General features: G+C 39.2%; 1 protein-coding gene across 1 annotated transcript in view; it reads left to right on the plus strand.

Moving 5' to 3' along the window:
* CENPE (centromere protein E) overlaps positions 1–22,369 on the plus strand; it is an 82,777-nt gene that overhangs the window by 36,671 nt on the left and 23,737 nt on the right. Inside the window, exons 24-34 of the mRNA XM_065405362.1 lie at positions 1,514–1,825; positions 2,028–2,186; positions 2,679–2,891; positions 5,677–5,835; positions 7,163–7,384; positions 9,068–9,226; positions 11,740–11,961; positions 13,159–13,308; positions 13,587–13,808; positions 16,865–17,014; positions 17,291–17,512. Coding sequence (XP_065261434.1) covers positions 1,514–1,825; positions 2,028–2,186; positions 2,679–2,891; positions 5,677–5,835; positions 7,163–7,384; positions 9,068–9,226; positions 11,740–11,961; positions 13,159–13,308; positions 13,587–13,808; positions 16,865–17,014; positions 17,291–17,512 — 2,190 coding nt within the window. The remainder of the gene's footprint in view (positions 1–1,513; positions 1,826–2,027; positions 2,187–2,678; positions 2,892–5,676; positions 5,836–7,162; positions 7,385–9,067; positions 9,227–11,739; positions 11,962–13,158; positions 13,309–13,586; positions 13,809–16,864; positions 17,015–17,290; positions 17,513–22,369) is intronic.

Raw genomic sequence — 22,369 nt, forward strand, 5'->3', positions numbered from 1 at the left:
TCCATAATCAGTGATGGAAGATTCTATAATAATTGGGTATTTCACAAAGGCCTTTACTGCATCTTACCTGCTGGTACTGGCTATTTTTGAAGGCTAAAATTGGATAAAACAGATGTATTAATCTGAAAAGTATTTTCTTACTAGCTGAAGGCCTACCATATAGTATATTGTGATCAATAGACAGGGTGTTTTGGTTTGAAATATATGGAGTTTTTTCTTTTGTTTACCTAAGAACAACTTAGATTTTTCTCCTAAACACTCTATACAGTTTGGGTTTGTTTTTGTTTTGTAAATGGATCACCAGGCTTGTATACCTTTTCTCCCTTCCCCAAACAAATTCTGCAGATATCAGGGGAATAGGGTAAAACTTTTTGCCTTTCCTCTCCCTCACATTTGGATTTGTACACAGCATGAGAGGCAGCAAATGAACTTGGTAAAGCTTTACTGCTACAGCCTATTACTTTACTAAACTCCTCACCTCTTTATACAAACAATTTTGCAAGGGTTTGATCCACACAGGATTAGCCATTGGAGCCACCTGACTGATAAACCAGCCCATCTAAATAAGGTCATGAAAAGATAAGTGTGCAATAGTGCAGCTTACCAATGCCAGTGCATGGGTGCTCACATGAATGTGTAGTAGCACCATGATTTTAGCACTATGGCAGTATTTCATGATGAATGGATTTTTTTAACTACATATTAAACACTCTGTAAGCCCTCACTACAAAGCAGTCTGTTAGTCAATATTCCGTTGAAGTTAATGGGAAGAACTGTGCCGTAGAACTATGATGTCACACAGATTCTTGAGCGGCAGAGACTAAACATCTGCTTCCTCTTTCATATATCATTCTCTTCTTCCCATCCCATCCCACAGTCCTTCCTTTAAAATATTTTCATCTTTAACCTGGTTGTGTGGACAGGCCATCTTGCAATATGCTGAGCAGTTATCCCCCATCCTCCCTGGCTCCGCCCTGATTCCCACTAAAGTTGATAAGAGTGGAGCCAGCTTAGCGCCTCTAACTGCTACACGGTTGATTTTTTGTTCAGTTAAAAAAAATAGAAACTGAGGTCTCAAACTTGAGAATTAGTACATGCTTTAGTGTCCTCTATGGCTAAAATCCATAATCCTATTATACTGCTAAAAGTATGCAATGATAGAAAGGGGGAATTTGGCCAAAAGAATGGTCAGTGGCATAAAGATATATATAAATGCAATTTCTACGTAGCCTTAAAAAGCTCAACAGATTAATGTATCCATACATCATGCTCTAAATCTTGGACTTCTGGCACTGAAACTGATGCATGAGGTCATATATAGGAATGCACTTTTTTAGATTGGGCAAGAATGTAATCCAGGAAGTAGGATGGACAGGATGCAATTGTCAGTTAATGAAAGCTGTGCTTTCTATTAAAAGGCAAATACATACAGGGTTGGGGAAGAATGTTTGAACACAGTATTTGACTCTCCATTATAACCTTTAATATGCTTGGACTTCCTTACAAACTAAAGCTCTCCAGCAAGATCCAAGAATTGCAAGAAAAGACTGCTGAGCAGGAACAACTTCTTGGTGTGAAAGAAGAGCTCAGTCAAGCTCAGCAGAGGTTGAGTGAAATGGAGCAACTAAAAGAGAAATCAAAAACTAATGAATCTAGAATGGAGGCCGAGAGGATGGAGAAACTGGCAATTGCTCAGAAACTCCATGAAAGTCAAGAAGAGATCAAAATTCTAATCCAGGAAAGAGATGACCTAAAGCAAAAACAAGAAACCCTTCAAAGTGAGACAGACCAGCTCAAGGAGGATATACAGGAGACAATTGCAACGGTAAGAAACTCATGTTAATCAAAATGAATAATTGTGAAGCAGTGGGGAATGCTATAGAAATGCCTAGAAATAGTATTGAAAGATAAGGAATGGTGGAGGATAAGATGGAAAAGGAACCTGTAATAAAACCTCTTCCAACAGAATAGTTACTGATGTGACATGAGTTCATTTTGACATGTATAATTCTCCTCCTGTACTAAAGAACATCCTGGCACAGGAAGAACTGAGAAATGCGCAAAGCTCTCTCAAGCAGTACCAGAAGACTGTTGAGGAGTTGGAGAAAGATATTTCAGAGAAAAGATCTGAGATTCTGAATGTTCAAGATACTCTAGGAGAAACTGTTGGTGAGCTAGAGCTCAAGGTAAGATGTCAAATCAAATTTGAAAATAACACTGTCAATTCACATCTTGGTTTAAAATTTTACATTTGTGAAAATAGGTCGCCAATGCCTATCTTGCACAATCTCCTCATCTTAACCATTGTCCTTGAAACCTTCTAGTCAGTAACTAGGATCAAGAAGGGAACTCCCTCTAGGAGCTGTACCTCTACCATTTGCTCCTCTGGCTCTTCCCATATTCTTCAAATCATCAGGTCTTCAAACAAGATGTTGTTGTTGTTGTAGTTGTAGTAGTAGTAGTAGTAGGACATCTGTTAGCTAAATTGTGGTAAGGCTGTGGAAGGTGATTGAGCAAGTGAGGTGTAAAAGAAGGGTGGTCCGGGTCTTTTTATCATTCGTTGGGGTCAAATTCCTGCCTTGGTATTAAATAGCAGAGTGAATAAATGTCATTCATGTTTAATTTTTTCTCTAAGTCTTTGAATGAATGCTATCCTGTTGGATACCTTGTCTTTTTAGATATTGCAGCTGACTGAAGAGCTAAAACAAGTCACTTTACAGAGAGACCAACTCCTTGAAGAAAAAGTTAATATTAAGCACCCGGAAGAAAGTGATCAACTTCCTTTGCTACAAGAACAAATCTTGTCTCTTACCCAAGAAAAGACTGTATTGCTGCAAAAGTTGGAAAGGCTGCAAGTGGAAAAGAAACAGTGTGAGGAATGCACTTCACCGGTAACTATTGAGAAGTCTGATTTCCTAATAACTATTTTCCAAATTTAGCCAGCATTTGATATTATTTAATCTCTTATTTGAAGAGTAATAACAGCATTCAAAACACAAGACCTTTTTCTCCTTCTAAAGGAGTTAACTGTTCTCCAAGTAATTGTGCACATATACATTCCAGTATAAGTGTACATGTGCTCAATTCCATCAATTTTGCCAGCAGTTTCCACTAGGCAACGGATGTGCCTCTTCTCTGCTCATGTGCTGAGGCAAGGGCATAAAAGGGACATGTCTGCTACCTCCCTCTGTTTTTTCTCACTGCTCATGGTGAGAGTTGGTGCGCCCGGTAACTATTGGCTTTGGTTCACCAGCTTTCAGTTAATCTTGTTTTTTGTGTATAGTTAGTTCAATAGTAAAAGTTAGTTTAGGTAGTCTTGTGGGTTTGGTATGGAAAAAATCCCCAGTCTTTAAGCAGCATGCCCATGCGTGTGGCCTTTGTCACAGATAGGCACAGAAGCTGCTTAATTTGTCTGGGTGAGGAGCATGTGAGGGAGATGGACCTTATTTGTACCTCCTTCCCTATCAGAATTGAAAAACCGAGGGATTTCCACCTCAAAGTTCCTCTTATGAAGTGGGCAACTTATCCCTCTTCAGAACTGGACCCTGATCATGAGAAGACTAACTCAAGAATGCCCCTGCAGCTGCTCTGGATTCAAAGCACAAATCTGGAGACGAGTGCTGCTTTTTGTCCTCTTCAGTGACCTCAAAGTGTCCCAAACATCCTTCCAGCTCTGACAGGCAATTGAAATCCCAGCCTTCACTTCATAAGAAGGCTTCCAGCAAGTCCCTTGGTGCAGTATCAAAGCCTCTCTCTCATAGGCATAGGAACTCACTAGTTCCACCTGGGGCAATACCATACACTTTGCCTCCTTCGGGGGCTGTTGAGACTGGTGTCTTCAGCTTTTACGAGTCCCTCTTAAGCACTCCTGATTGAGATGCTGTCAGCACAGCTGGCAATGTCATTTAACACCTACTTATCTCAGTGCCTCTGACTCCACAGTCCTTACTGAATGCCATGGATCTTCTGTGCCTTACCTTACTGGACTCTCCACTGTTACACCTGCAATGGCAGCTGCAATGCGTTTGGCACTGGCAGCACCGTCAGTGCCCTCAACATTTGTAGGAACAGTTCAGTCCTTTATGCTGGCACTGCCAGCTCCGATCTCCTCTCTGACATTCCAGCCACCTTGTTCATTGGTTTTGTCGGAAGCTTCTAAAGTACATCCACCTTCACAGGCTTCAATGCTCGAGCTACAATTTCAAAGCACTTTTGGCAATATACAACTGAAGATTTTCCCTTTGAAGGTTCTTATCTCAGAAAACAGAAGACACCATGCGCACCTTAAAATCTCCCAAGTGACTCCATCCATTGGGGGTCTGCACCCCAGCAACAAAGAGGAAACAGTTTGGACCTCAACCTTACTTCAGATCTTCCTTTCAGCAGAGGTCACAGGACACTTCCAAGAGACGTCTAGGCCTCCTTGATGTCACCAGTCAGTATCCTCTTCAGCAGGCAATTCTCACTAGACATTTTTTGACTATGAAGCAATAATTTTGACTGCTCAGTTGAGGACAGTACCCTGACCATATCTCTTTTCTCCCTTTAGGGAGCCCCTATCCCTCTTTGAAAGTTCTTGGAAAGATAGTCAGACAGGTGGCTGCTCAGCACAGTAATGGAGGGGCATGTTATCCAATTCACCTCCCTCCACTTTCCCAACCCACCTCTGTGACCCAACTCATAAGAACATATTGCTTCACAAAGTTTGGTCTCTGAAACCAAGAGCAACAGAGGAGGTCCCCAGCCAGCTCATGGGGAAAAGATTGTATTCTGGGTACTTCTTGGATCCCAAAAGACTGGTGGGTTTTTTTGCCCTGTTCTAGACCTTAGAAAACTAAACTGTTTCATCAATAAATCGATTCTTGTCGCTCATCTTCTCTACAGTAAAGTATAAGTGGATGTCAATGAGATGCCATCTATATCATAGCCATCTCTGGGAGATGTAAATGTGGATACAGTATTGCCAGAAATGCAAACCGGCCAACCTGTTTTTAAAAATTGTAATTTTAGATTCTTCCGTTACGAAACAGTTGTCATAATAGAAAAACTTACCTGGTTTATGAATAAATGTCTTGACTCCATTAAGAAAAATAAATGGCAATAAAGATTTAATATCTTTAAGAGATTCAAAATGTTGACTCTGGCATTGTCACATTCAGTGCCATAAATGAAAGTTAAATAGTCCATCCAATATGCAAATATTGTAGTCTTCGACCTCTCCAAATAAGTTGTTAAAGAATTGCTTTGACTTTTCTTTTCGAATTAAAAAAAAATAAAACAAATCCAACAGCTGCAACAAAAGTCTACTCAGCAGGAACAAATAATTGGCTTGAAGGAAGAGTAGAGGCTGCATGAAATGGAGGAATTGAAAACCAATGAATCTAGAAAAGAGTTTTCAGAGCGCTCAAACTTCATGATTGTCAGGAAACAAAAACTGTAGCACAGGAAAGAGATGATCTGAAAACACAAGAGACTCTCCAAATAGAGAGGGACCAGCTCAGAGAGACTATCCAGGAACCAATTACAATAGTAAGAAATGTAGTCCAATTTTAAAATTGTATTAAAAGAATTAAAGTATCTTTATGAACATTGACATAGTACTTTTTTTTTTTTTTTTTAAGAGAACACTTAATGTTCACTTTCAACTAATCTTTTTTTCATGTCTTTTGCTTAAAGAATGCAGAGATTCAGGAAGAACTGAAAAATGCTTATAGCTCTCTCAAACAGCATCAGGAAACTATCGAGGAGTTGAAAGGAAATATTTCAGAGAAGGAAACTCAGCTCTCCAAAGTTCAAGAGACGCTAGGGAAAACAATTAATGATCTTAAGCAGAAGGTAAGATGTAACTTATCATATTAAAAATTTGTTTAACACTGCCTTCTGTGTTCTCTGCAGACTTGTATTTAGCAAATTTATGATCTGTGGAATCCTAATTTCAGTTTGTAACTTCACTAAAATATGTCTTTGCCCAACATGGTACTTTGGGTACTTCTGAAAAATGTAAAGGGCAGTGAAAACCTAATATAGCTAACTTCACAGCTACAAATTGAATAGGAATTGTAGTAAATAAGTGTAACTAACAATTTTGGGGTGAAATTGTGGCTCCATATGAGTCAATGTTAAAACTCCCATGGACTTCGCTAAGGGCCCGGATTTCACCCTTTAATATGTATGACAAGGCTTAGATTTTTTTTTTTCTTAAACTATATGGAGGAAATCTTTTGATGTAGTTCTGGATCAAATGCCTACATATTAGTAAACATTGTTTAAACTATTTTAAAAAGTCCTTTTTGAGCCTCAAACGCTTAGGCTATCATAGAAAATCTCAAGTTTCTAGGAGCTTTTTTAATTCTGATGCATACATCTATTGTGGTAATATGCCTGACAGTAGCGTGTAAAACTATAAACAGGCTTGGATGGATTAGATATTTATCAGTAAATGTCAGTAAACATCTATTTCACACACAAATCAACAAAAAAAGTCAATCAAAATTTACAGCTAAGCAAAGTAAGACGAATGCTGCTTGAGAACTTATTACTTTGATTTAAGGATATTTACTTTGTATATTTTGACGTGATGTTGGCAACTTGTTTTTAATGGTTATAAAGAGTTAGCTTTTTGAATCTCGACGTCTGTCATTAAATAACTGTCTGATCCTCCGCACTATTGTCTGATGCATATCCCACAATTTCCTGAAACTATGAACATTTAAATCAGTAAAAATTGAAAAAATGCTTAAAATAAACTTCTGTCAATATAAAAAATAAAAATTGAATTTTTCTAAGCCTAACTATAAACCACTTTCATTGGCCATAAAATTGAACTGTTGATTTTTCACCCATAAACTACTCAAATAAATCCTATTGAAAACTTTTATTAGGCTGTGATGAAATCTGTCAAATGTTGCTTTGTTTTACTATCAAAGTTTAATAAAGAAATATCTCATTTAATATGGTATAAAAAACACTATTGGTAACAAACCAGTGAACTTATCGGTAAATCATTCCTATGAAGTGTGCACCAAACATGGATTTTTCATAACAAAATCGGTATATTAGGTCGAAAAAAAGCTTTTCTCACTTAAAGTAATCACAGAATTTAATGAAGCTTTTTTGTGTGTTATACCCTTGATGATCATTCCAATTCTTGTTTTCCTTTTAGGTCATTCAGCTATCTGAAAACCTGACTCTTGTTTCCTGTGAACATGACAAACTACTAGCGGAAAAAGAACGTATTGAACAAACAATGAATGAACGTATATGTCCACAGCTGCAGGAGATCTCTTCAGTTACTCAAGAGAGAGATGAGTTTCAGCAAAGTCTAGCATGTGTTAGAGCAGAAAGAGACCAGTTAAAGATGGACATAGAGGAAAACAAAGAGAGGGTACGTATCAAACCTCTCTTTGGGACTTAAATTTACTTGCAAATGTTCAGAGTGGTTTAAACTGCTTTACAGTTGAATTCCTGAAACTGACTCTTGGCCAGGATCACTCCCCCAATTACCATAGGTTGTGTTTTGCAGTCACCAGAGGGCAATCCAGATTTGATTCTGGCACCAGTGTTTAGGCACATTCTTCTACCTGTTAACAAATGTTCTTACAACTGTAGAAGTACACACTTAGTTTCTATAACAGCATATAACAGTGATTCTGCATTTAACTTTGAATACAACTGTGTAGAATAATCCATGTTTAATGGTAACAGGAGATTTGAGCTCCTGGATAATTCAGTCCAGGTTGAGTTGGATTAGGGGAGAGGTTAGTCCCAGGAAGGAAACCAATTGGCAACACATTTTCCCCCCCTCTAATATTAGAAGTAAAACAATGCCATGATCTCTCAAAGCACAGCATATGTACGCAGCAGATACTGAAGTTGATGCTTTGTTTTATCTGTGATTGTGTTGTACCTGGCTTAATCAATCCTACCTTGTCTGGAAGCAGGTATTAGTGAAAGGCTTCACCTTGCAAGTGATGAAAATCAGATTCTGAAGTTAATGGAAGCAAAATAACAAGCTATTTTCTATAAGTTCACTAAACTCTGGTCAGAAATAATAAGTTTTAGGGAAACTTACTGAAGACTGAACTGGAATCACTGATTTTAACAGGATTGGGGAATTGGAGTAGCCCGAATATTTCAGTAGGGTAGCAGAGTAGAACTCCTGATGGATATTAATGGCTTCAAGCTTTAAAGTGCTGAGATACTTTTGTACACACAACAGGTGCAAGCGCACAGACCCGAGTAATCAAATTATTCTTCCATTCAGATGTTGATCTTAATAGAACAGCAACTGTAAGTACATACATACCTGTTCCATGAAGTGTATTGGTGCGAGACTCTTTGCTACTTACCCAGCGTTAGAACATTGAGCTTGAGAAAATTCTTGCTGTGGTCACGGAGCATGGACTCAGCGATCTCTTCTGATTATATTCAGAAAACCATCTGAAAGGCAACCTCCTAGTACCCAAATTTACTAGTTTGTCTTAACTGTACATCCATATTCTTATTTGCCTTTTGAAGTTGGCAATGATTACATTTCCAGAAAGAGAGCCACCGTATCCTTCTGGAATCCTTAGAGGTGGGAGGTATTGATAGAGGATAAACTGAATTTTCATGGCTTTCAGATAGCAGACTTAATGGGTATGTTCTCTTTTAGAACCCTTGAGCAGTTGTGCTTACACCTTTTTTATAGTTCCAATTTGATAGAATACAGCGAAGTCTCTTATTAAGTATCATGTAGTGCAGGGGTCGGCAACCTTTCAGAAGTGGTGTGCCAAGTCTTCATTTATTCACTCTAATTTAAGGTTTCGCGTGCCAGTAATACATTTTAACGTTTTTAGAAGGTCTCTTTCTATAAGTCTATAATATATAACTAAACTATTTTATGTAAAATAAATAAGGTTTTTAAAATGTTTAAGAAGCTTCATTTAAAATTAAATTAAAATGCAGAGCCCTCTGGACTGGTGGCCAGGACCAGGCAGTGTGAGTGCCACTGAAAATCAGCTTGCATGCCACCTTCGGCACGCGTGCCATAGGTTGCCTACCCCTGATGTAATGTCTTGTGTTTCAGTCTTTGAAAATTCAGGCAGAAATGGAAAATCTACAGGAGGAGCTGAAATGTCAGAAAGAGCAGGTTGATGCCCAGAAGAATGTGATGATAGAGAGAGAAAAGGAGTTGTTGAAGACAGAAGAAAAACTAACAGAAGAAACAACACAACTTAAAGAGAAGGTAAGTACTGTAGCAAGACAGCAAGGACTACTGCCTACCTTTCCTTTCCAGGATAAAGAACACTTACACAACGTACTGGACAAGTAGCTTTTTGGTTATCTTTGCTAGTACTAATAACTTCTTATGGGTGAAGTTCAAAAGTCTTTGGCATGTTTTCAGGACAATGGGAGCTGGCTGGATGCTGAGCACTCCTGAATATCTGCCTCACAACTGTCTTCATCCTGATACCTTGGATCCTCTTCCTGCTGCTCCTATAGGAAGATCCAAATCCTGAGCTTGCTGTCAGTCTGTCATGAAAGTGATTGAGATGTCACCCACAGATGACATGAACTATCGGAACTTGGTTAAGAAGCACAAAAATGAAAATTTTCATTTTTATGCTTCTTAGCCCTATATAAAAATATAAATAACTCTGTTGCTTACAAGAAGTTCCAGAGAGAGGACAAAAATTATGTCTAACATTAAACCAGACAAAAGAATGGCCCTAATCCCAGGGAAAATATCTTCCTGGTGTTTAAGGACTCCCATCCTGTGTCATCTAGTAGTTTCTATACTGACTACATCCTCAAAGATAACACTAAGATTGAACAAAAGCATAACAAAACTGTAAATTATAGTGCAGGCAATCAGATGCTGGTGCATCAGTGGTCATGCTCACAAAGATGCATCCATTCCTTCAAACAGGAACTTTTTTTCCAAAGGACCTTGTAGAACAAGAGATAGGAAGTACTTAGTACTCATTCTTTTTAAAGGTAAAAATGTCATGGTACTGTGAGTTAAAAGTGACTGCCTTTTCTCTAAGTAAGGACATTCTATCAGTAGTGAAGTAAACCTACTTGGCAGCTTCCTACGTGGAGTCTGTATCCTTCAGCAAGGGTGATATCTTCTGGTTAGCTCGTCAGTGGCCAGCTGTTGTTAGGACAATGGACAGAAGAGAAACACTCCAAAAGAGATCAGTTCAGTACAAGACAGTTGAACATGAACTTGGGTATCTGACTCTTTTTCTCCTTCCTTTCAATTCTGAAACTTCATTCCTTCAGAATATGCGGTGGTGTTAAATCCTGGAACCAACATGGTTACTAGAGAGAAAAGGTGGGTGAGGTGGTTACCTGAACAATTTTGGGACCCTCCCCTTTTCCCAGGTCCAGTGGCCCTCTGTGAGTTAGTGGGACCTTTTCCCAGTGAAAGCGCCTTCACACAGTAATACCCTTAATCTATATTTATTAGCAATTAATCAACAGAATACACATGCCAAGCATTCCAATGATCACCACTCCATAAAGCAGATTGAGTTCTCCTGATGGCCAGTCAGGATCGAATTGTCTGGGGCTCCGGCTTCTGCACAGTGTGGTGTCATGCAGTGTATCCAAGTTCTAGCAGCTTGTTCTTGAGCTGTCTCCCAGAGTTAAATTCCAACTAGCTTTTCTTCTGGTTCTTGTATATAGTTAAAATGAGTGTTTCTTTTATTTGTAACTTAACCAATTATTTTACTCAAAACGTAGCTATGCAAAAAAAATTAATCAATCATTTTACATAATATGACTATACAGAGGGTCACATGCCTAGGACCTGCCTACTCATATATCTTTTGCATTTTTCAAAGTTTGTTAAAACATCTCAAGGTCTGCTTATTTTTATGACTTGGTGGTGGGATGCACTCTCAGGGTAGGAATGCTTAATCAGCAGTAGATCGTGACTCCCTGCTCTTTCAAAATATTCTCTCTAATTTCTCAAAATAACCCCTAATGGGCTATTTCTCTAGCAACAGCAAAACCTCATAATTTGTACTTATCCTCAAAAGCAACTTCTACCAAGAAACTCTCTCAGACACCAGTAAAAAAAAATTTCTGAAACTCAAGATTTTTTTTTTTTTTTTTTTTTTACTGTATCTATCCCTGTTAGTAATGCTGCAGCTGGCATTTTGTTTTATCTGTCTAAGACAAAGCCACATTTTCCTGACTATAGATTTTTTTTTTTTCTAGTTTATGGTGGCTGAGCATACAAGATGACTCGGGGGTCATGTCAAGTCCTAGTCTGTCCCAACAAAGAAATATCTTTTATTGGACTGACTTCTGAACCTGAAGGACCTGAAGAATAGCTCTGTATAAGCTCAAAAGCTTGTCTGTCTCTGTCTCTCTCTCTCTCTCTCTCTCTCCAACAGAAGTCAGTCCAATAAAAGATTACCTCACCAACCTTGTGTCTCCCTCAGAATATGGCAAAGACATTAAGTCAAAGAAAAATTTCTTGCCCACTGTGTGTAAATGTTTTTGTTGGGCTATCAATTTTAGTTACATTTCAAAAGGTAACCTGCTGTGGCAACTCAGTTATGTGTTTATAAAGAAAAAGAGAGGTAAAATTTTATTTTTAGACTTTTTGACTGAATGCTTACATCTGTTCACCATGCTGTTTCCTGTAACTTTTACCGGAATGGTAAACTTTGGGGGGTACTATTTATATGAACATTTGTAAACCAAACAAAATTACAATATGTATGCCTTGTATGTTTTTAATAGATAGAAAAGTTGAATGAAGAATTAAACCTAGTCTCTGGTGAAAGGAATCAATTGCTGAGTGAACTGAGAGAAAAGACAGAGGGCAAGAATGAACGTATTCAGCAACTGGAGGAACAGAGTTCCTCATTAACAGAGGAAAGAGACAAACTCCAGCACATGCTGGAGACTGTTAGAGCAGAGAAGAACAAACTCGAGGTGGACCTTCACGGAAGCATTGAGAAGGTACAGCAAGTGTCAAGTAAAGTGTAAAAATATTTAAAAGTGTTGTGTTTCATTCTTGCAGCCCTCCCGATAGGCTTAGAGGCATCTAACACCAATACCCATGTTAATAGTAATTGTGCTTTTAAGAACTCAATAGTTAGAGATGCTTTCATCTTTATCTAGGACTCAAAGCCTGAGTGAAAGGATTGGTGGTAACTTAAATGTGTGGTAGGCTTAAGGTATGTAAAATTGTGGAAAATCCATTATAGTGAGACATAGACTGGAAAATACACTGATACACTAAGGTTTGTGTTGAAATGATGTTTATGAACACCTCTGTGGCTGCACAGCTTCTCTCCTTATTCATGACCAACAGGTAATGCTTCTTATCTATGCAATTCACCCAGGGTGAAAACAGGAATGATTCTGCAAATCTTTAACATGATAGTAAAATGTTGACCAAAAAGATACAAGAGTTCCTTACATCAGTTATTTCCTGGTAGTGGACATCCCTAGCCAATTGTCTCTAGCAATTGGGATTGCTGGTTCTGTGCATCAGTGTCCTATGAATGAGACTCATCAGGATGTGTCTCCAGAATCTTCTTTTGAGGACATGCATTCACTTGCCAGATGCAATGCAAAACTGGGTGACACACCCGAATTTTGCATTTAAAAGTGTCTCTGTGGGCAGGTATAAATAACTAACATACTGACAGCCAATCCAATTGTCACTCCATTCCCTTCCAACTTACTATCGAAGCAAGTCTCACAGGATGGGGAGCATGCCTGGAAGACTAACTTACGAAAACTCAAGTACACATCCTTTTAGATCGCTTTAACTGCTCTCAGATGTGTGTATGAACACAAACATATACATGACCATAATTGGATAAGTAACCTCTTACCTATCATCCTTTCTAGTCTACGCATACTCTTTTCCAGTCACTATCCTTGTCCTCACTTGCCTTGCAAAATTGGCTAGGATTGTATTTGCGAGATGAGTCAATGTCCTTTTGGAATTCCTAGAGGAATTTAGCATGGAAAGCGTCAGCTGAGAATAAACTGAATTTTCAGGGTTTCCAAACAGCAGACTTAATGAGTACGCTGACTTTTCTCTTTCAGAACCCCTAAAATAACCAAAATTGTTTCTTTGTGGTTTGATATTGATAGACTACAAGGAAGTCTCTTAAAGATCATCATGTAATTCTTGTGTTTCAGTCTGTAAAAATTCAGGCAGAAATAGAAAATCTACATGAGGAGCTGAAAAAGCAGGTTGATACCCAGAAGAACTTGATGGTAGAGAGAGAAAAGGAGTTGTTGAAGACTGAAGAAAAACTAACAGAAGAAACAACACAACTAAAAGAGAAGGCAAGTGTGATACCAAGAAAGCAAGGACTGCTGCCTAGCTTTCCTTTCCAGGATAAATGTTCTTTATCCAATAAGTTACTTCCTATAATTTACTAGAGATAAAACTCCTGTTCACTCTACCTATTGTTAGATGTTATGACTGAATGCTTGCCTGAATTTGTTCACAGTGCCATTTCCTGTAGCTTATTAGAGTGGTAAATTTGGGGGATACTGTAACTTTGTTTGGTTTTTACAAACTTTCATACAAAGAGTATGTATTCTTTTTTATGTTTTTATAGATAAAAATGTTGAATGAAGAATTAAACCTAGTTTCTGGTGAAAGGAATCAATTGCTGAGTGAACTGAGAGAAAAGACAGAGGGCGAGAATGAACGTATTCAGCAACTGGAGGAACAGAGTTCCTCATTAACAGAGGAAAGAGACAAACTCCAGCACATGCTGGAGACTGTTAGAGCAGAGAAGAACAAACTCGAGGTGGACCTTCACGGAAGCATTGAGAAGGTACAGCAAGTGTCAAGTAAAGTGTAAAAATATTTAAAAGTGTTGTGTTTCATTCTTGCAGCCCTCCCGATAGGCTTAGAGGCATCTGACACCAATACTCATGTTAATAGTAATTGTGCTTTTAAGAACTCAATAGTTAGAGATGCTTTCATTTTAATCTAGGGCTCAAAGCCTGAGTGAAAGGATTGGTGGTAACTTAAATGTGTGGTAGGCTTAAGGTATGTGGAACGTCCATTACAATGAGAAAACTTGAAGTTTATACACTGATACGGTAAGGTTTGTGTTGAAATGATGTTTATGAACACTTCTGCGGCTGCACGGCTTCTCTCCTTATTCATGACTAACAGATAATGCTTCTTATCTATGCAATTCACCCAGGGTGAAAACAGGCATGATTCTGCAAATCTTTAGCATGGTAGTAAAATTTTGACCAAAAAGATCCAATCGTTCATTACATCAGTTATTTCCTGGTAGTAGACTTCCATAGCCAATTGTCTCTAGCAATTGGGATTGCGGGTGCTCTGCATCCATATCCTGTGAGTGGAACTCATCAGGGTGAGTCTCCAGAATGTTCTTTTGAGGATATGCACTCACTTGCCAGATGCAATGCAAAACTAGGTGTCACACCCAAATTTTGCGTCCAAATATTTCTTTGTGGGCAGGTATAAACAACTAACATACTGATAGCCAATCCAATTGTCACTCTATTCCCTTCCAACTTACTATCGAAGCAATTCTCACAGGATGGGGAGCATGCCTGGAAGACTAACTTACAAAAGCTCAAGTACATATCCTTTTAGATCGCTTTAACTGCTCTCAGATGTTTGTATGAACAAAAACATAGACATGACCATATGAGGTCAGACCAATGGCCAGTAGAGGTCAGTATGCCATTTGACAGTGGCCAATACCTACTGCTTCAGAAGAAGCTACAAGAAATGATGATGTAGGGAGCAATTATGGAATAACTTGCCTTTAGGACATGTTTGCTCCTACATCCTGTTGGAGATTAGTTTATCATCTCGAAGCATGAGCAGTTTATCTTCTGTCCAAAATCAGGGTGTAACCACAGTTCAAAGCCTCTTGCTAGAAATGGAAATAATTTACAGGGTAAAGACAAATGTACTGCCTTTCAAGACAGTTCACATAAAGGATACAGAAAAGAGAGCTGAATTCCTCCACTGGCCTAGAAGGCACTTGTTTGGGCTTGATAGATAGTCAAGAAACATCCATTGCACCTGCAAAAAAGATCAGATCTCTAGAAGCAGGGACCCTTTCTTCATCTGGGTCTGTACCACCTAGTGTTAATAAAATGGGAAGTTGAGCACAAGAATTTCGTTAGCCTTGGCTCACTGCTGCTTTGTGCTACCTAGACAGAACTCAATCAGGAAACTTCGTTCATTGAACTGGTCGAATTTTGTTTTTTGGCTAAGGAGAAACAAATCTTTGTTTGTACGGTGCCTAGCTCAGTGGGAGCCTGGCCTGTATATGTTGTTGTTATCAAATAAATAAAGTTCTGGTGATCTCAGCTACACTAGTTTATCTGAGATGGTTGATTGAAGTCCCACAACCAAGAACTATAGAAGGTCGGTAACAGGCCCTAGCAGTGTTCGTTTAGGTAGGCACATCAGACTCCCCGTATGGGTAAAATGTCAAGATGATGGATTAGATAAGTGTATGGCTAGCCTCTCTAGTCACTATTACCTCCTAAAGGTATGGTGTAGAATAAGTTCTATCTGTATCAGAACCACACTGCTGTTGTCGTGAGGAAAAGGTCATAGCTCCAGAAACCTTTTGACCCAAAGTAAATTCTTCTTTCCACAATTCCTATGAAATACTTCTCCCATTCTGTTCCAGTCCTTTGCACCCCTTTGGAAGTTTGTGGCATAAGAGGGCCTTCTTAGAGCTCCAAAAATATATATCAAACCTATTGAGTGCATGTGCCAATTGTAGCACGTTGATCTCATTCTATCCAAAATGCCAGGGCCATGACACTGCTGCAGATGAGAAATTAAAACCCTACACCAGTTGGTATGGATCTGTAAGCATCTGGAAGAACATACCTGGAATCAGGACTCCCTATATGGAGTCCCTAGTGGCATTTTGGAAGTAGGGGGTGTCGGAGCATGGTCCGAGGAAGACTTTGCAAAGTGCACTTCCATTCCTTTGTAGAGGCATCCTTTGGTAGGAAGGGGCTACTGGATTCATTCACAAATTATTTCTAAAATTACAAAGCTTTTGCTATGTATGTGGGGCACTTCTATTTCTACCTGTTACTCTACCATAATGCCTGTTAACCTTCCCACACCATTTCTGGGAATCACTGCTTGCTACTTCCCATTAGTGATGAATAAAGAGAAGTTGTGCAGCAGAATGAGAAATTTCTTATATGATTTTGTTCTGCTAGCAGCTTCTCTCCTTCAACCCAACTGGGTGGTCTGGCAAATGACCGGAGTACAGTTTGTAACAAATTCCTTTTAGAAAAATATTTCAGACTTAAACATATAGATGCCATAAGGTTAGTTAATTTAATTTCAAGGTGTTGCCTTACAAATGCTGGTGAGTGAGTTGAAGGCCAAGGCTTAATCCTAGAGCTTCCAGTAACAATGCTGGACTTCCTTCAAATTCCATGTGTAAGAGGTACTATAGTAATGAATTTAGAGAAGTGACTAACAAAATTATCAAGAATTTTTTTTATCTCTTCTGATACTTACAGAGAACAATTGGATAAGCAACCTCTTACCTATCATCCTTCCTAGTCTACTCATACTCTTTTCCAGTCACTATCCTTGTCCTCACTTGCCTTGCAAAATTGGCTAGGATTGTATTTGCGAGATGAGTCAATGTCCTTTTGGAATTCCTAGAGGAATTTAGCATGGGAAGTGTCAGCTGAGAATAAACTGAATTTTCAGGGTTTCCAAACAGCAGACTTAATGAGTACGCTGACTTTTCTCTTTCAGAACCACTAAAATGACCAAAATTGTTTCTTTGTGGTTTGATATTGATAGACTACAAGGAAGTCTCTTAAAGATTATCATGTAATTCTTGTGTTTCAGTCTGTAAAAATTCAGGCAGAAATAGAAAATCTACATGAGGAGCTGAAAAAGCAGGTTGATACCCAGAAGAACTTGATGGTAGAGAGAGAAAAGGAGTTGTTGAAGACTGAAGAAAAACTAACAGAAGAAACAACACAACTAAAAGAGAAGGCAAGTGTGATACCAAGAAAGCAAGGACTGCTGCCTAGCTTTCCTTTCCAGGATAAAGAACACTTATCCAATAAGTTACTTCTTATAATTTACTAGAGATAAAACTCCTGTTCACTCTACCTATTGTTAGATGTTATGACTGAATGCTTGCCTGAATTTGTTCAGTGCCATTTCCTGTAGCTTATTAGAGTGGTAAATTTGGGGGATACTGTAACTTTGTTTGGTTTTTACAAACTTTCATACAAAGAGTATGTATTCTTTTTTATGTTTTTATAGATAAAAATGTTGAATGAAGAATTAAACCTAGTCTCTGGTGAAAGGAATCAATTGCTGAGCGAACTGAGAGAAAAGACAGAGGGTGAGAATGAACATATTCAGCAACTGGAGGAACAGAGTTCCTTATTAAAAGCGGAAAGAGACAAACTCCAGCACATGCTGGAGACTGTTAGAGCAGAGAAGAACAAACTCGAGGTGGACCTTCACGGAAGCATTGAGAAGGTACAGCAAGTGTTGAGTAAATTGTAAAAATATTTGTAAATGTGTAGTGTTTGATTCTTGTAGCCCTCCTGATAGGCCTAGAGGCATCTGACACCAATACCCATGTTAATAGTAATTGTGCTTTTAAGAACACAATAGTTAGAGATGCTTTCATCTTTATCTAGGGCTCAATGCCTGAGTGAAAGGATTGGTGGTAACTTAAATGTGTGGTAGGCTTGAGGTATGTGGAAATGTCGAGCGTCCATTACAATGAGACATAAACTTGAAGTTTATACACTAATACGGTAAGCTGTGTTGAAATGTGCTTATAAATAATCTTTCGGAAATACTTTGAGGCTGTATTTTCAGGTAGTCACTTAAGTTGCAGAATAGGGCAATATACAGAAGTTAAATTGATTTTAAAACATCCAGTGGGTTTTATATTCACTTCATTTCTTTTCATTAAGTGAGTTTAGTGTTTATAAGTGGCAGATGTGTAGCACTAGGAGCTAAAGCACTCTCTTTCATCTACAAAACACATACTGGCCAGGCAGAAGTTTCCCATCACTGTTGTGGAGAGACCATCCTTTAAGATGAGGCTATTTCAGTTTCCATGGCCAAACATTCATTGCAGGCCCTCTGCTGAGATGGCCAATTAGAATAGTTATAGACTCAAGGAGCCCATCTATTAAGCTTAACAAAGAGGAGATTAAAGGGTGAATCAATTAGTTTATAAGTACCTACATATGGAAAAATATTTAATAATGGCCTCTTCAGTCTAGCAATGAAAGGTGTGACATGATCTAATGGCTGGAAGCTGAAGGTAGACAAAATTTAGATTGGAAATAATGCATTACTTTTTTGACAGTGAGATTGATTGATTTATTGGAACAATTTATGGGTCATGGTGGATTCTCTATCACTCCCAAATTTTAAATCAGGATATTTTTCTAAAATATATACTTGGACTTATTTTGGAAGTTTTGTTATGGGCTGTGCTAGACAGGAGGTCAGACGAAATTATCACAATGGTCCCTTCTGGCCTTAATCTATGAATACAAATTGTGTGGATACTATCTGTTCCGAATTAGGGTCAGACCATGGGATAGGTGTTCAGTAATAACTTCAGCTCATTAATGACATCACCTTGATTTCTGTCAATAATAGCAGGCATGCTGGAATCCTGTTTAGTCTTCTGAGGTGTCCAGTCCTCCTAATGCAGTCTATTTTAAGAGTCAGTTGTGCTGTATTAATGACCCATTATGTAGATACTTATTTGCAATGTGTCGGAGGTTTAATTATAATACTGCATTATAAATTTGGAGAGAACACATGATCAATAGGATTAATATGTGACTCAAATCCAGGAACTTCAGGGTGGTACTGATTTATTGTAGGGCCTTGGGCAACTTGCCTTGTCCTACTGCCATACATTACCCATCTGGAAAATGGTGATTAGTACTTCACCATATCCCTGGGATACAAGTCAGTCTTGTTTGTAGAACATTTAGCACTTGTATAATTCTTTACATTGTCAAAATATTACTTACAACTGTTTTCCATTGGCTTTTTGTTAGTTGAAGATTAAATTAAATCAAAACTAAATTCTTCTTCCACTCTAAAATGGCAGACCAGCCTAGGAAAGCATGCCTGCAGAGAGTCACTGCAGACCCTCAAATCTTATTTGCCAGACTGCTTAGAGTCCCATATTCCAGCACTTCACTGCAAGTAACCTACCTTTCTTTCTTGGTCCAAAATCCCCTCAAAAGTCTGACACACTTTATATACTCTTCACACACTTATATTTAACTCAGTCATACCAAGCAGTACAAGAAATCAGTATTTGTTTATCACCTACAGTGCAAAAGGTAAAGCCATTGGTAAGCTTTGATTGGCAGATGGATTGGGTTTGTATAGCATAAGCCTACAAAGCATCAGGAAACAATGGGCCGCAAAGGCTACTGTACAAAGGACATGTAATTCAGACTTAGTGGAAATGATGCAAGGCCACAGTTTGGTTGTCAGGTGCTACAAGGACAACCTTCAAACATCTGAGGTGCCTCCTCAGGTGCAGGGTTCTCTAATCAGTAAATCCCTCAAGTAAATCCCTCATGGCTCTTGAGGGATCACTTCCTAGGTCTTCTTTATACCTCCTTCCCCTTCTCTCCCCCCCCCAATCACTACACCCCATGCTGGAAGACTAGTGGAGTTAATATGAGTGAAAAATTCTTACTTGCTAACTTCTTGTAAAATGTCTCTACCAATCTGTCCTGTCCAATGCCAGTTAACTGTCTCAATAAAGGCTTCAAGTTAAGCTAATTCCTTTTTTCTCTGCGTGGTGTTGATACGTTGGGGGATGGGGAATCACATTTTGAGACCTGACCTCATACTAGAAACGGACTGAAGTTTCCAACTTTTTTCCTCTGGTTTAAGAATCTTATACAGCTTTGGAATCACTTGTCAGGTTGGTAGGACTAATGTCTCCAGTGTCAACTTTCAAACATTTGAGCTGCACTCAGTAGGTGAGGAGAGGACAATCTATCAGGGAGGAGTAGGGGAGACATTATTAGAAATAAGGATGCTTGCAGGTAAGAACTGTTCTATTCCAAAGCACAAGTATACAGTAACTCCTCGCTTAACGTTGTAGTTATGTTCCTGAAAAATGCTACTTTAAGCGAAATGATGTTAAGTGAATCAAATTTCCCCATAAGAGTTAATGTAAATACGGGGGGTTAGGTTCCGGGGGGGAAATTTCGCCAGACAAAAGACTCTTTCTTTCTTTCTTTCTTTCTTTCTTTCTTTCTTTCTTTCTTTCTACACGCACACACATACATAGTATAAGTTTTAAACAAACAATTTAGTACTGTACACAGCAATGATGATTGGTTGAGGTGGTGGAGTCAGAGGGTGGGATATTTCCCAGGGAATGCCTTACTGCTAAATGATGAACTAGCATTCGGCTGAGCTCTCAAGGGTTAACACGTTGTTAATGTAGCCTCACACTCTACAAGGCAGCACAAATTGAGGGAGGGGAGACAGCATGGCAGAGAGAGACACACTCTGTGTGTGTGTGTGTGTGTGTGTGTGTGTGTGTGTGTGAGAGAGAGAGAGATGCGCATTGCCCCTTTAAGTACGCTGACCCCACTCTAAGTACACTGCCTTTTTAAGTAGATCAGCAAGTTGAGACAGCATCTGCTGCCAGCAAGCTCCCTCCATTCTGAGCCCTGTCGTGTCCCTCCCCTGCTCTGTGGAGATATGGTGTTTCCGCTCTCGTCCCCCCGTTCCTTTACCCCAACATTAGCACCCCTCTTCCCTCTCCCACCCCCCCACCCCCCACTTGCACAGCAAGCAGGAGGCTCCCGTGAGCAGTTCCAAGGCAGAGGGCAGGAGCAGCACGTGGCAGTGGGAGGAGGGACAGCTGAACTGCCCGGCAATTGATAGCCTGCTGGGTGGCTGCTCCAGCCACTTAGGGGAGCTGAGAGCTGATAAGGGGGCTGCTGGTCCACCCTGGTTCCAAGCCCCCACCAGCTACCTCCAACGGGCTGCTCTTTCTGCAAGCGGTGGACAAAGCAGGCGGCTTCAAACAACGTTATAAGGGAGCATTGTGCAACTTTAAATGAGCATGTTCTCCAATTGATCAGCAACATAACGAAACAATGTTAACCGGGATAACTTTAAGTGAGGAGTTACTGTACTTCCTTGTGAAGGCAAAAATATACCAATGTTAATGGCAGGTCAATACATTTTTGTATAGCTCTGTTTTTACCCATTCAAATTTTAGAAGGCAGTGTGAAGAAAATGTGATTTTTGTTTTTCCTGCTTCAGGCATTTCAAAAATCTATTAATCACGTTGTCACAGTGCCTCAGTGGGTCACAGCTGAGAGTGCCAGATTCAGGACAAACTGCTGAGAAATAGGGCAGACTCACCCGAAACTGATGGTTATTTTATCATAAGTTTATTTCAAGCCTGTAACAAAAGTAAACTTCTGTCTCATCACACTGGTTAAGAAGAAGTCAGAAAGGCAGTCTCCTTAGGCATCTCAGCCCTTGTCTTGTTACCCTAACCACTGGATTTTATGATGAGTGGTTACTGAAAGCCAGTTTTATCTAATATAATCTCAAGAGATGAACCACTTGGCCAGGTCAGTATACAACTCAGTTCTTGCCCAATAATCATGCTGCCGCCAATCCTTTAGTAACTAAAATGTAAAGGTTTTATTAATAAAAGAAAATGAGAGTTTAAATAATAGATCATATACATTCAATAATTGCAATATCCTTACATCAGATTTGTAGCAGTGATGTTAGACTGCTGACTTGTAAAGTTTCTCTGGCAACTTCCAAAAGATTGGAAGGTCCTCAGTCCAATGTTGTAAATCCACAGTCCAGAGAATCAGGGCAGGAAAGAGGCAAAATGGAGTTATTCCAGTGGTCATTTATACCCTTTGCCATGTGCCTGGAAACTTTCTGTTTCAAACAAAGCTCACAGCCCAGTCTGTAGAAAGTTACTGGCACAAGGTGGAGTCCAGGGTCACATGAGTATATCACATGTCCTTGCAAAGCTTGATGACTCAGGGGGTAGCCATTGGCCCTTTGGAGGCTGAGCAAAAGTTTCTTCTATGGGCAAAATGAGTTTCTTCTATGGCCCATTGAGAGCAAAGTGTCTTTGATGGGCCATGAAACTTGAATAGTCCATTCACAATGTGCTGACTAGACTGGATATAAACTACCTTGTGGGTGTTACCTCCAGGAAAAAAAGACAGTTATGATACAGGTACATAGCCAATATTCATACTTCAGATACAGTGATAACTGGATTTAAACAGGATCATATTTAGCAAGTCGTAACTTTTCCATTAACACCTTATATGACACACT

Source organism: Emys orbicularis, chromosome 5, assembly GCF_028017835.1.
Source record: "Emys orbicularis isolate rEmyOrb1 chromosome 5, rEmyOrb1.hap1, whole genome shotgun sequence".
In the NCBI taxonomy this organism is placed as follows: domain Eukaryota; kingdom Metazoa; phylum Chordata; order Testudines; family Emydidae; genus Emys; species Emys orbicularis.